The following is a 14,566-nucleotide window of genomic DNA, read 5'->3' on the forward strand; positions in this document are numbered from 1 at the left end:
CATTGTCATTAAGTGTATGTAACATATTTATAGCACCTTCATAATGCTTCCAAAAGTCAAGAAACACTTGACATAAGCATGAATAAGTCTTCCTAGCAGTTTGTAAAAAGCTGTTATGTGAATAACATGTGCTTGTGAATAACATGACAAGCAGAAATCATTGTTGATTGTTGTAAGCAGTTGAGAACATTTTTGAACGCTTCACATCAAATCTATATTACTTCTATAGAACATTCCTTTTCAAATAAACCATTACTAGTGGGCGTGTGTGATTAATTGATGACATTTAGATAATGATGCATTAGATTAGATTAAATTATTATAATCAGCCTATACATCTATTTATAGTTGAGCAAAAAAAAAAACACAAATTGAAATGTCTGCTTAGGTCATGAGTTCATCAGACTGTTCAGCATCTCAGAATAACCTTTCCTCTGGATCATCTGGCTCAAACGCTGACAAACACTTGCACTCTTTTCAGTTGCTCAGGCCCTGTGGATAGTCCACAGTCTGTTTCACAGCCGAAATCAATGGGGCTGACCCCCGCCTCGCTCTGGTTTGGGAGCGTGGCCAGAGCCCGATGCTTGGTGGCGGGGCCGAGGAGGGGGGTGGAGGTCTGGTAATTGGAAACACGTTCAGGACCTGTAGGGATATCGCAGGGTGTTTAACACAAAGCACCATGACAAGCTCCGAATTCAGTAGGATGTTGGGGGGTAATGAGAAAAATAAACTGAGGGGGGCCTCTGGCATTAATCGAGCACAAGCAGACGTGGATTATGCAATTTGCAGCTTCCTGTTATTCCAGCCTGACTCCGCACGCCTGGCTCGGCCTGCCTGATGGAGAGGCTTAGCCTTCTCGTACCTCTGGCTTAGCCAGCATCCCCCATCCTAGCCATGTGGGGTCTGATCCACTGACCCCGGTGTGGGCAAGCAGTGACATCATACAAATGATAAAATACCAATGCAACCTGCGTAAGCAGACATGGCTAATCTAAACACCATAGACTCAATCTCCAGCTCTGCTGTGCCTCCTACTTTTAAAAAAAGTAACTCCAACAAGCTTATTGGGCTCAGTGAATGGATGAAACTGTACCTTTCAAATATTGATTTAAAATATCAAACAATGAGAGGATGTACTCTGTGTTTCCATGCATACTCTCTCCCACTGCCTGTGCTTTTGTTGTAGTTTGAGTATATATTCTTACACATTGTGTATACTTTTAAATACGTCTTGTCGTTCTGTATGTGATCTTATTGGGCATACCTCTTCGTTCTTCTCTCCTCTCTGGATGACAGGGTGAGTTCCTGTCTACCACCCACGCCCTGGATGAGGTGAGTGAGTGAGTGACCCCTGGTAGGGGGGTGTGTGTGCATGTGTGGGTGGCATGTGTGTGTGTGTGTGTGTGTGTGTGTGTGTTGGGGGGGGGTTAGGTGAACAGTAGTTGGTGCATGTGCACCAGTGTCCGACTCAACACATAACTGCAGTTACACACAGCTGCGTTCAGTTATGTTCATGATTGGCTGGTGATGCAAGGCCGTGCATATTATCATGGTCAGGTCTGACCTGCTGTCATTTTCACTGCATCAGTGCTGTCTCTGTTTGATCTTCTGTATAAAATCAGTTGCTCAGTAGAACATGTAAAAATAGGATCTCCACACTTACAGAAGTATGGATTAAAATTCAATGCTGTGTGATCTGTAGTATATATAATATATGTAGCAGTAGGTATTAAATTCCGTACTGACAGGGCGTTTGCGATGGTGAGGGTTATTCAGTGTTGTATATGTGTGATAATGAGCTGTGTGGTTCTCTTTTCTCCTCTGTTCTGTGCCTGGGGGTGCCCTCAGCTCGTCCTCCCGGCATTCCTCTCTGAGAATCTGCAGCAATGGGTACTCTCACACGCCCACTGGCACCCTCACCCCCTCATGCCCATCTTAATGCTCACCTTCACTCTCACCCTCACCCTCACACGCCCAACCTCACCCTCACGCGCCCAACCTCACCCTCACCCTCACGCGCCCAACCTCGCCTTCACCCTCACTCTCACACACCCTCTCTCTGTCCCTGTCACACATTCATCTTCACGCTCACACGCTCTCTCTCCCCCACCCTCACCCTCACCCTCACCCTCATGCTCACACTCTGTCACGATCACATTCACACCTCATTCACTACGTCCTTGTCATCCACACTGTCACACAAACTACACCACACACACCTGTTCACAAACACACACACGCACACACGCACACACACACACACACAGAGTTCACATCAAACACATGATAACAGTTCATTCATCATAATTATAGCTTGCCATTTTGTCGTCATCATGTTAATCAGTGTCACTTCAGCCCTTTCTGCTCTCCACCTCTCTCTGGCTCATGCTTACTGCTGTGTTACTGTGCTACTGTTCCTGTGCACCTGTGCACCTGTGCACCTGTGTTCCTGTGTTTGGCCCTTTCTGATCTGCATATTTCGGGGTGTGCTGGTCTGCTCTGTCCTGTGGTGGGCTGTTCTGCTGTGGATGGTCTGCTTCATCTCCAAGTCTTGTGTCCTTTTAACTCCAGGAATGAATAATGTCTTTTGATTTTTTTCATTTCCAGCTCTTGGGAGTCATTTTAAAATTAGTTATGAATTTGAAATGAATTTGACGATTTTAACAGCATGAAAACGCATCCTTGTCCCTTTAATGTTGTGTTTTGTAACTGGAACTTTTTTTTATACAAATAATTAACATGCCTGATTATTCTTTCTGTTTGCATGTGTAATGGCGTACATGCATATGTGGATTTTACTGCAAAATCTGAATGAACTGTATCTGTCATTCAGATCACTCACTGTATGTGTCTGTCATCTTTGACCTACTCTGTTGATCAAGACCACAGTTGTTCTGACTGACAGATACGTACATGGACCAAGGAGTTTTACAGAAGGAGGAGGAGAGGGCAAAGCATTAACCACCTGCTGTCCCCACCCACAGTGACCCATTCTTTCCTGTTTGCCATACCCTTTTTTGATCTTTCATTGGATTATCCAATCATGCTGTGAATGGTGTCCACGCCCACTCTGAGCATACCCCGCCTACCATTCACTGCTGCAAGGGAGAAATTTACATGTACTTACTGATTTTAGGGTGGGGCAAACTCGGGTGCGAGGATTCAGGGGTTGTGGCCTCTCCTTCTCTGAACCTCCTTACACGTATCATGTGGCTGGCCACTGAAAGCCCGAGCACTGTAACCCGGGCTGGCTGTGTCATACACATCTACAGGTGTGGTTCTCACCTGGCTCACCTGTGTGTTTCTGCCTTTAGCCTGCGGACTCTGACCTGCCCTACCCACCCCCCCAGAGGGAGCCCAATATCTACATGGTGCCCCAGGGCATCAAGCCCGTGTTGCAGCGCACTGCCATCGAGGTCAGTCAAGCTGTACCAGGATCAGTCTCTCGCACATACCTCTCAGACAGTGTCCACACATAGCTCACCCAAGATCAGTCTTATTTACATGTTTGTCTGAAAATGCTCACACAAAGCTGACTCAGGGTTAGGCTCATCCACAAACAGCTCTGAGAGCGTTCACATACAGCTGAACCAGGTCCAGACCTATTTACATTCTGCTCTACGAGTATTCACAGACGGCTGACCCAGGGACGCTCTTATCCTGGTACAGTGCTGAGAGTGTTCTCTTTCCCTGTGTGATCTGAAGCCGGTATACTCCCATGATGTCCTGAGTGACTGTTTGAAGTCCCTCTGTGTGATTGTATTGATTCCCCATGTGTTTTGCTCTGGCTTTGACCCCGTGTTGTCCCGAGATAAACCCTCATGTTTTACTGACCCCTCCCTGTGTGGGGCTCTGACCCCGTGACCCCCTGTGACCCCGCATGACTTGCGTGACCCCTCCCTGACCCCGCCGTGCGCCCGCAGGTCCTGGCGTGGGGCGTGCGGAACCTGAAGAGCTACCAGCTGGCCAGCGTGACCTCCCCCAGCCTGCAGGTGGAGTGCGGCGGCCGCATGGTGCAGTCCTGCGTCATACGCAACGCCAAGAAGAAGCCCAACTTCGACGTCAACACGCTCTTCATCGACGTGGTGAGCCTCGTGGGCCGCCTCCTGCCCCTGCTGCGGGGGGAACCGGGGGGGGGGGGGGGGGGGGGGGGGGGGCAGAGTTATTCTCTACAGGGCCTTCGTCTGGGTGGAAACTATATGAAGACTTGTGGAATGTGTCTTTCTCGCTTTCCTCCGCTGGTGTGATGTTATCATGGTGACCTAGAAAATGTCTGTCCTCATCCCCAGCAATCTTAATGATGCCAGCAGCACATTGATAATACTACTGATATGAAAACCCCACCCCTCTCTTTTCCCCCTCGCTGGATTGGCTGGATCCCAGCGGCTGCCCCGCGAGGAGCTGTACATGCCCCCCATCGTGCTGAAGGTGATCGATAACCGGCAGTTTGGCAGGAAGCCCGTGGTAGGACAGTGCACCATCCGCTCCCTGGAGGAGTTCCGCTGCCAGCCAGAGAGCCTGGAGAGAGACCCGGAGGAGGAGGAGCAGGGTGAGGGGAGGGGCTACATAGGAGGAGGGGCGGGCTACAGAGGGGAGGGGCTACAGAGGAGGAGGGGAGGGGCTACAGAGGAGGAGGGGAGGGGTTACAGAGGGGAGGGGATGGGCTACAGAGGAGGGGGAGGAGTAAGGCAAAGTGGGGAGGGGCATACAGGAAGAGGGGTGGAGCACAGGGGAGAGGGGCAGGGCAAATATGAGGAGGGGAGGGCCACAGAGGGGAAGGGGAGGGGCATACAGGGGTGTCACAGATGGGGGGAGGAGCATGGAGGAGGAGAGAGGGGACACAGGGGAGGAGGGGAAGAGCATATAGGAGGAAGGGAGGAGTTCAGGCAAGAAGATGAAGGGCATAATGAAGGGCCCACAGGGAGAAGGGAAGGGCATCGACCAAGGAGGATAAGGGGATTATTAGAACACCCTAAAGTGGAAGGGGTGAAAGAGAGTACAGTGAGTAGGACTGAGGAGAGGGGAGGAAAGGAGGAGAGAGGGAAAGGAGGGGTGTGGTTAGTGAGGTGAACGTGAATAGGGGCATTGGTTAAAAAATTACTCTCAAAACAAGGTGGCGGTAAGAAACATTTCTCTTGCTCTGCTGCCACAGACGACTTCTGCCAGACGCCTCGTGACGACGTGCTGATCGACATCGACGACAAGGAGCCCCTCATCCCGGGACAGGTAGGGACGGCCGCGAGAGAGGGAGAGGGGCCATAATCACAGCACACCTTCACAGGATCAACAGATTCCTCTCCTCTCCTCTCTACGCACTCTGCACTGCGCCCCTACCCATAATGCACTGCGAGGGCGCTCGTGAGGTGAGGGCCCCGGTGAGATCAGCCTCTTGGCAGCCGCTGAGCCGCCGCAGTAAAGTGATGGCAGACCGTGCCGAGCGCCGGGGTCTCTCCAGGTTCCCCTCGCTCTCGGGTAAGCGGGGCACTCAGCGGCGCGGTGCGCGTTTGATTGTTGTTGACAGCCGGGCCTTATTTCAGTCGCGGGTTGCGGGGAGCGTACATCACCGGTCGCCAGCTCCAGGCTGTGCCGGGGCTCTTCCAGGGGGAGTTTCTCCCCGTCTTTTTAATGACGGAATCAATACCTCATTTCCAGCGCTGGTGAGGCTGGACTGGATCGGGCTGACGGGCCTCGGGCCGCACCCGGCCAATAAAAAAACGCACTCGTGAGCCGGTGCCAGCTGCGGCCAGGGCTCGGAAGGCCTCATCACGGGGCGGAGTGGCACAGCGTGTTTCAGGCTTGGTGTTGCGGGTTTGTGACAGATGCCATGCTGTGCCCATCGCCTCGCGCCTGGCTTTACCACGCGGGCACAGTTGTGCTGAGAAGAGGCTGTGAGAAAAGCAGAGGTGTGGCACAGTGGTAAGGAGCAGGGCCTGGAATGTAGAGGTTGCTGGTTCGATTCCCAGATGAGGCACTGCTGATGTGTGCTGTGTGCAATTAATTTGAATCACTAACCTGAAAATAACCAGTTGTACAAATGAATGATAGGTAGGCTGATCTGGATATGTGTGGCTGCTATCCAAATATGTAATATTAATAATAACACTGCTCATAGAAAGGAAACAATTACTATCCTCTAGGAAACAGAAGTGAACTCACACACTGTTTAAATGCTCCAAAGTGACTTACCACAAAAAGTCGTCTTCCCATCTGCATGGCCTCTGGTAGGTTAATTGTTATTAGTCAGCCTGTATCAGAGCAACGGCCAAGCAATCAGGGAGTACGTCTTATTTTGACATTCGGAAAAACACGAACCGAACTTCAACATGCACATAAAAACGATTTAAAAAGTCATCTTTGACTCAGTTAGTAATAAGCTTCCCTTCGTTTTGACCCACGGAATATTTTGGTGTCTGTCCAAAGCCACAGTGGCTATACTTTATGTTAAATATGCTTTGTTTATGCAAGTCATTGCTCATTAATTTGACAGGGGGAGTGGAGGTTTATGACCTTCAGCGGGGTAGTGATACGCGTTATGGTTTGGTGGAGCGCGCTTGGGAGCGCTGAGACCGCTGACACGCTTAGGGGAGCTGCGCTCGGGGCGTTCCGTGCAGTCACGGCCTCATTCGCCACCGCCTGGCACACGGGCTCAGTTTGTTTAACACGCTCTCCGCTGCGGTTTGCGCGCTTGCTCTTTCGTTTTCCGAAGCGCGGCGGTATCGCGTGATATTGCTCGACCCCCCCGGTCCAGCACTGGAGCCCCTGCCATATCACGTTCCACTCAAAGCTCCTTCTTCAGGAAGAGCAAGCAGATACAGGTGGTAATGCCACAGATGCTCTATATACGGACCGGATATTCAACTCTGCCAGTTTCAGAAGTTGCCATAAATGCTCTGATTTGCCGGCTTGTTATAGACAGTTATGAAGAGGAGCAGTCTATAACAAAAAATTGACAATCAGCAGGGAAAGGCAGACAGCAACAGGCCCTCCTGTTACCAAGGCCATCCTCAATAAGGGAGTAAGGAGGACAGAAGGAATGTGTGAGTTGACTAACTTGTTATTATATAAAATATCTGCGGTAACATGCTGTGATGGTCAGGAGAGAACGGCATTTAGACAGCTGGAGGCATGACAGGGGCGTTGTGGAGTGAGCAGGCCACAGAGACGCTGCACATGTTGTGTCCTTGGAGAAGAAGCTTCGTGATCGCCAGGTGACCGGGTCGCGGGTTTGAGGTCGCAGGCACAAGGTGAGAGCACCACTCCGAGTGCATGAGGTCCTCCTTTCACCAGAGTCTGTGTTCTCCTCCGCGGGTGAAGATGAGGGGATTACAGCAGTCTGAGGAACCCCCCCCGGTGTAAGAACGGCGCTGTTATTTTGAAACGGTGGTCTGAGCCTGGGTAGGCCGAGTCCCGCGGAGTCACGGGCATGTGCTTTCAGAGAAGCCAACACGTTGTGGAAAGTGGAAACAGAGCCCGTGTCGCCACCAGAGCTCGTCAATTCCCCGTCATGGCTACAGCCTAAAAATATCAAAAATAAATAAAAACAATGTAGAAAAAAAAAATTATGGGGATTATGGAAATTGGAAAATTGTTTCCATTTCCCAGCTGTAACCTTTCAGCCTTTATTTGTTTAGTCACCGAATAAAAATAATAATGAGAGGGACCCTGGCTCTCTGGGTTTCCGTGGCGACGGCCACAGAAATGTGGGCTGCATCGCGGCGGCTCAGCGGGTTTATTCGCGTTTTTGACCTTCGGTTCTGACTGGCAGCGGCGCTGTGTTTGTAAGTCAAATGCCTTGTTCTCAAAGTGGAAAGATGAATACTTCACATGTGACCTTTCCCTATTTTCAAAAGCCCACACCCAACACTTGTAAAAAAAAGGCATTAACAAGTTTCTTTTCCTTTCTGCTTGTTGCCTGTTCCATCTGACAAATCTGAGAACAGAATTTAATTTGTACTGTAAGTAAAGTATATGGCAATGCTCGTAAAAACTTGCTCTTTTATTCCTTCTCAGTGTATTTTCTTCTGATGGAAAACTAATAGTTCACACACTTTTATTGCATTAATTGACAGAAAGACCAGAAGTCAGTGCTACCTGGCACGGTTAATTGTGGTTAATTATTTGGACCTGGGAGTTCCTCTCATTAATTTACATCAATTATCCGTCTTAGTTGATGCTGTCAGCATTTTTCTCCTTTTTTAAGACGGCATTAGTACTTTTATGGCGTAGTATTACCAGCCTTATTTACAGTAGCAGCATGAACACGACAAACCACAGTGGAAGAAGTGCTTAAGTTAGGATTTCATTTTTTCCCCATGCCGTTGCCGTCAGCCTCGGGGTCAGACGGATCTTCGGAGCGCTGCTTTGAGCACGCGTTCAGTTTCAGTAAGCCTCCTGCCATGTGCTCGCAGTACCTTTTCTCCCAAATAGCTGGAAACCACAGCACAATGTGTTCTGCTCTGAAATATGTATTTATATGAGAGAGTATTTCTTTCTCTTTTTTCTTTTTTTTTTTTTTTTTTTTTGGTCTGATTTGTCTCTTGGCAGCGTTGCTTGAGGACTGCCATAGAATGCTTCGTTTGGGTCTGCATAAATAAGCGGCCACAACCACAGAAATCCATGTGAAAAATGGATCTGGATCAGGGGTTTGGGAGCGCGGCTCAGCCCTCTGGACTGGCTCTCAGACGAATAAGAGAGGGGCAGCGAAATCCATCACGGTGACAAGAGAAACGGCTCCTCTCCCGCAGGGAGGGGGGAGGGGGGTTTTAATGTGAATAAAACGCGCGTACATCAAACAGCGGCTGGACCCCGGCCGCGCCTGTCGATCGGGCCTGGATTCCTGCGCCGTGAGGTTAGCGCTCCGACACGCTCACCGGTGCGCTCCAAGCCCCGGGATGTTTGGAGCGTGGCGTAACGTTTCAGAGCAGCGGCGGGGTGTAGCTCCCGCCGAGCGGTGGGGGGTTCTCGCTCAGTCCGAGGGGAAAAGAAAGGGGAAGGGGGTTTCGTGTGCCACCCTCTCATTGTGATTTACGTCGGGGGTTTCTCCCGCAGGTCGCCCCGGGCAGGATGGGGGGCTGCCGCTTGGCCCCGGCCGGACCCCCTCTCTCTCTCTTTTTCCCAGCATTCCTGCCGTGCCTGCCTGCGCGGTCCTGCCCGAGCAGGAAGTGGGGAACCGAGGGGAAAATGTGACGGCATTACGCTACTGTTTGGAGGCTTTCACCGGACGGTCGGAGCGCTCTCCCGGGCGCAGACGCGGGGGGGGGGGGGGGGGGGGGGGCGCGGTTTTCTTCGGCCACGCCAAACAGCTGGAGGTGTCAGCACTTTTTTACGTGTCTCCCCTCTCGGTGGCAGTGGAGGCCTTTCTGCGGCTTTTAAAGCTTTAAAAGCTTCTTGAGGCAGAGTCTTTGCCATCCCGCTCAGACTGTCTGGTCTTTCCAATTGGACGTCAGTCAACCCTGTTTCTTGCTGTGGTAGAGCAGCATCCAGGTCCCTCGCATTGCAAAGGCTAAAGACCCAGCTCCTGAATCACGGCCTCTGTGAGCTGGTATCTGTGAGCTTATGTACGTGACTGCTGTCTTTAAGGAGGACTGACTGACCTCTCTTCTCATCATGCGGGAACTCAGATGATGCCCTTGGTCTGGATGGGAAAAGCCAAACACCCTTTGAAACGCTTCCAGCAGCTGAATGCTTTTTGCCCTGTGTTTAAAAATTCGAGAACTCTAAAATAAACTCTCTGGTGCATTAAGAGAAACCTGACCTGCCCCCCCCCCCCCCCCCCCCCCCCCCCCCCCCCAACTCCCCCACCCCCTCACCACCACCACCACTCCTCCTCTAGACCATACAGAAAGCTGAACTGAGGCTCCACAACACTCCGCTTAAGGATGGGCTCGGTGGTGTCCCCCGTCTGTGCTCACAGAAGCTGGGGGAAACCCAGCTGTGAAGAAACGAACAAGACCTCAGCGGCTTCGCCCATTTTCCATGGTTCTGAGTGGGTTAAAACCAAGTGTCTCTCATGGGGACGGTGGGTAATTATCACAGACTGGGAGCATTAGAAGGGTTGGATGTGGAATTCGGGGTCTTTGCGATCAAGTGATGCTCCTCGTCTGCTGTCCGTGGGGGTGGGAGTGGCGTGGGAGGGGGGGGGGGGGGGCGTGACTGAGGAGGACTCAGCCGAGCTGGAGATGAAGACTAGCAAAATTCTCTGTGTAAAAGACAATCTGCTGCTGAAGGGCCTGCTCCTAATTAGGCGGGAGCTGTGGGGGGAGGCGGAGGGGGCGGGGGCTGGGGGCTGGGGGCTGGGGGGGGGCTCTCTCCCTCTGCGTCTGCGTGGTTGTATATATAATGCCTTGGCACAGGGCGGCGGCAGGCGCTTTAACGGTCGGCCCGCTCTCTGATGTGGCGGATCGTCATGGGCAGACTGCGCTCCCCCGCCCGCCCCGCCCCTCTCACCACAGGCGCCACAACAGCCCGTTCCCCTCCACTCTCTGCCAGGGGTCGGCTCTGGGGGAGAGGGAGCGCTCGGTGACAGTAATCACCGCAGTGGCAGCGGGGATAATCTCCGCGCTGAGCCCCTCAGCTGCCGGTTGGGAGCCTGTGACAGACACTGATCCTGCAGGCTCCGGGCCTCAGGCTCCTGGTCCTCCACGCTGATCCTGTGGGCTCCGGGCCCCAGGCTCCTGGTCCTCCACACTGATCCTGTGGGCTCCGGGCCCCAGGCTCCTGGTCCTCCACGCTGATCCTGCAGGCTCCGGGCCTCAGGCTCCTGGTCCTCCACGCTGATCCTGTGGGCTCCGGGCCTCAGGCTCCTGGTCCTCCACGCTGATCCTGTGGGCTCCGGGCCTCAGGCTCCTGGTCCTCCACGCTGATCCTGTGGGCTCTGGTCTCCAGACTCCTGATCCTCTGACCTCACCTCATTCTAACTGCAGGAGCTGGCACTAGAGTGTCCCAGTGACCAGCCTTGATCTATATATATACGTATACATAAAAAACAACACAAATGTATGCAAATGTCATGCCAATGGAGTTCACCGAATTGATACATATGTTTCTCAGCGAAGAAACTGAAGACCTCATATGTGTTTTGATGACAGTCTGGACTAGTGTGATATGAAGGCGGCTGGAGATTTGACCACTCAGAACCCGCCCAGGTGGACAGCTGTGTTGTAGGCCACTTCAGTCCTGTTGAGTAGAGGCAACATTACACGGCCCTTCCCGCAACATTGTGTATGCATCTCCGGAGGAATTCCCTCGTGGGATTTTTTTAAATGTACCTCATGGAGTGAATTTCATGCTTGTTATTTTACAAGTCTGACACTTTTAAACCGACCAACTTGCAAAGATTACAATGGTGCATTTAGTGTTCGCTCTGGTACTCATTTGAGCTGTGTTATGTCTGCATTCAATTACTGCAATGCCTTTGTGCTGGAGACAACAGACGATTCCTGCGTCTTTCTCCCTTGTGAATCTGGTAGAATGATCATTGGAGACATACTTCAAAATACAGCTAATTCTTGAAAATTATCCAGGAATAAATATAAAAAATTTGCTTCGCTATTCTCTACCGGTGACATGAGCTTTTCAAGTGGGAACCTCCGCATGATTTATGGGAGAAAACAGCTTTAGAATAATGACCACAGAATCCTGTCAAGTCAGACTAACACAGCCAGTGACATCCCAGTAGCTCTCGCACGCGCTGTGTCTGCCGTTGGTGTCACATACAAGTGAAGACCGAGGAGCTAAGCCTCACTGCTGGCCTGGGCCATGCAGCTGAAGTCATGCTTTCAAACTCAGAGGCACGGCTGAGCGGTTTTCCAGGGAAATCCACTGGTCGGGGTATCACTTACCTCCACTCCTGGATGGAGTGATCATTATTTACTGTGGTGTATGGAATGATAGCAATGTTAAAACCCTCTACAGCACTTGGGAGCTGAGCTGCACTTCCCCACTGGGATGCCCTGTCTCCTCTCCCTTACTGTTTCCGCTCTCCGACGCCATCCACTGACCAGTATTGCACACTGCACTCAACAGCGCACTGACCATGCTGTTCTCCGTGCTGGGAAAAAGCCAGGAGACCCCTGTCTTGGTTCAGAGTTTACACTATGCAGGAACGAGAGCCATTACTGAAGATTACACGCGCTCAATCAGATCTGAGGCCCGTGTGGTCAGCCTGTATGTATACAGAGGATTGTTTTGTTCCTCTGAATGCATACCCTGAAGGAGCGGGAAACGGGAGTGGTGGTGGTTTTTTTTTTGGGGGGGGGGGGTTGATTCGGGGGGTATTTGTGTTTAAAGAAAGGGGGCCATCGCTTCTGAAGCGGGACAAGGGGGCAGGAAAAGTGGGTACAGATGAGTTGCTATAAATACTCTCAGGAATAGAGAGGAGCTGCCCACCAATGGGGGTTCAGAGGAATTTTCCATCTGAGCCCGGGCCTGTTCTCCCTCTCCTCTCCACTGACAGAGACCCAGGCCCTCTCCATCTGTCAGAATATCCCCACGATGCTGTACAGGCCAGCCGAGGCATCCGCCTTCAGCAGCGTCTGCAGACGAAAGGACAGCAGCAATATGGCATAGTAGTAAGGAGCAGGGCTCATAACCAAAAGGTTGCTGGTTCGATTCCGTGTTGGGGCACTGCTGTTGTACCCATGCGAAAGGTACTTAACCCACAATTGCCGCAGTATATATCCAGCTGTATAAATGGATAAAATTGTATGTAAGTCACTCTGGATAAAAACATCTGCTAAATAACAATAATGTGATGTAATGTTTCTTTGTAATGTAAGGGCACCTGTCAGAGACAGGTCACCTGCAGCTGCAACCCAGGGGAAGCAGGGTGATTCGAATCCAAGGTTTTAAACTGAAGGGAGTGGAGGACAGGGATTTAGGGACCGAACCCCATATCAGGGAATCAGCTCTACAGTGTCAGTGAAATAACTTCCGATAAGACCCTACAAATTAGTACGAGAACATCAGACAATACTCAACACTGAGGTGGATCCTTTCTATTCTAACATGCAGCCTAAGTCATGCTTTAGATCTCAACATTCTCATTTTCTCTGATACAGAGAACCCACTGCTAAACATTCCTACAATAACATTTTCATGGTGAACGTCCAGTGTGCCGATATGGTTATCTGTGACTGTGAAATATGACCGAGTCCATCACAAATCATCCTTCCCATTCTATTCTGCTTGCATCGTGTGTGTGTGTGTGTGAGAGTTTGTACGTGTGTGTTCCTGTCACATTGCCATCAGATTATATTCTGGTTCTTTACATCCTTACGCATCATGTTTACAGTGGTTGCTGATAATTTGCTGATATTATTACCTGACTGTGTGATCCCCACTGGCTGGAAAAGAATCAGATCCTTTAACATTTAATTGGGGCCAAATTTAACACTAAACAACATAAATCGCTATTTTAATATGGTTTGAATATTTTCATGGTCCGGGTGGGTCAAAGGTATGATTGGATTCCAGCCATTGACGCCTTGTCTAATGCTAAACCGCTAACCCAATGGTTTTGATTTGTAGCTTGCAGATGGTACCAGCTCTGCCATTATTAACATCTCAACCTCTCGATCCAGCCTCCATGTACGTATGATCCCACAGAATCTCTCTTCTCTCACCCTGTGTGAGCAAATGCGCACACACACACCCTGCACCATCAGGTGTGCTGAAAATACCATGGCAACGGCTGTAGGCGTAGTCCATGATGCTCATTGGTGAGTTCTGTTGCCCTGCACCATGGTAAAGAAGTGTTTGGGAGCCTCACCACCTCTGAGGAGCTCTAATGAAGTGAGCCTATGAAGTGACGCACCATGACTGCACAGCCGCTGTGAAGTAGTTTGCTGTCCTAGTGCTGCTTTGGTGAGGCACTGTTGTGCTAGGACCAAGAGATCAGAGGAAATGGAGTGACATCGTAGCTCATTAATCCCTGCCTGAATGCTGCTTCTGAATGCCTCTGAGTGAAACTGCCGAGGATTTGTGAGATCTAACAAGCTGATTTAAAATCCTCGCAAGGAGGCTGCGACAGCTGGATGATTGTCTGTGGAGATCATTTACCATCGTAATTATACGGCACAGGATTCAGGACTCGAGTCGTTGACACTGAACTCTTCAGCTCTGCTGGGTCACCAAGCTTTCCCCTCATCGCAGGACCTCCAGTTGAGCACCGTGAGCTTAATTCCAGTAGAAAATGTGATTAGGAAAGATAAGAAACATGGGAAGAACATGGATTCCATTTCTTTCTTTTTTCTTCTTCATCCTGGAACCTCTTTTTCTTTTTTTTTTGGAATCCCAGAAGTTTCTCTTTAAGAGCATTAAGGCGACTGTAGCCAGAGCGTGGTTCTCACATTGCATGGCTCAGAAAGCTGTTCCACTGGCTGCTCAGGCTAAGCCCTGGGGATTTAGTACTTAGGGAGAGGGGTTTCTCTCTAAACGCTCTCTGGAGTGCAGTCAGCACTGTGTAAATAACACACCACAGGAGGCCCGTCCGACATCCAGACCGGAGAGAGGGCTCGCGTTTCTCCGGTTTCTCCTCCTCTCTCCGCTCCGCTCCCCGGCACAGGGT

General features: G+C 50.8%; 1 protein-coding gene across 9 annotated transcripts in view; it reads left to right on the forward strand.

Annotated features, from left to right (window-relative positions):
• The window catches only part of dysf (dysferlin, limb girdle muscular dystrophy 2B (autosomal recessive)), an 84,524-nt gene that overhangs the window by 50,544 nt on the left and 19,414 nt on the right, over window positions 1-14,566 (forward strand). For 4 of the 9 annotated variants that reach the window (XM_036551671.1, XM_036551669.1, XM_036551670.1 and 1 more), the window contains 7 exons: window positions 1,297-1,332; window positions 1,849-1,890; window positions 3,315-3,416; window positions 3,924-4,085; window positions 4,384-4,549; window positions 5,153-5,226; window positions 13,528-13,587. In XM_036551671.1, the coding sequence (XP_036407564.1) occupies window positions 1,297-1,332; window positions 1,849-1,890; window positions 3,315-3,416; window positions 3,924-4,085; window positions 4,384-4,549; window positions 5,153-5,226; window positions 13,528-13,587 (642 nt within the window). The remainder of the gene's footprint in view (window positions 1-1,296; window positions 1,333-1,848; window positions 1,891-3,314; window positions 3,417-3,923; window positions 4,086-4,383; window positions 4,550-5,152; window positions 5,227-13,527; window positions 13,588-14,566) is intronic. The other 5 variants (XM_036551677.1, XM_036551678.1, XM_036551675.1 and 2 more) reach the window with 2 other exon arrangements.

Source organism: Megalops cyprinoides, chromosome 18 (genome assembly GCF_013368585.1).
Source record: "Megalops cyprinoides isolate fMegCyp1 chromosome 18, fMegCyp1.pri, whole genome shotgun sequence".
NCBI lineage: Eukaryota > Metazoa > Chordata > Actinopteri > Elopiformes > Megalopidae > Megalops > Megalops cyprinoides.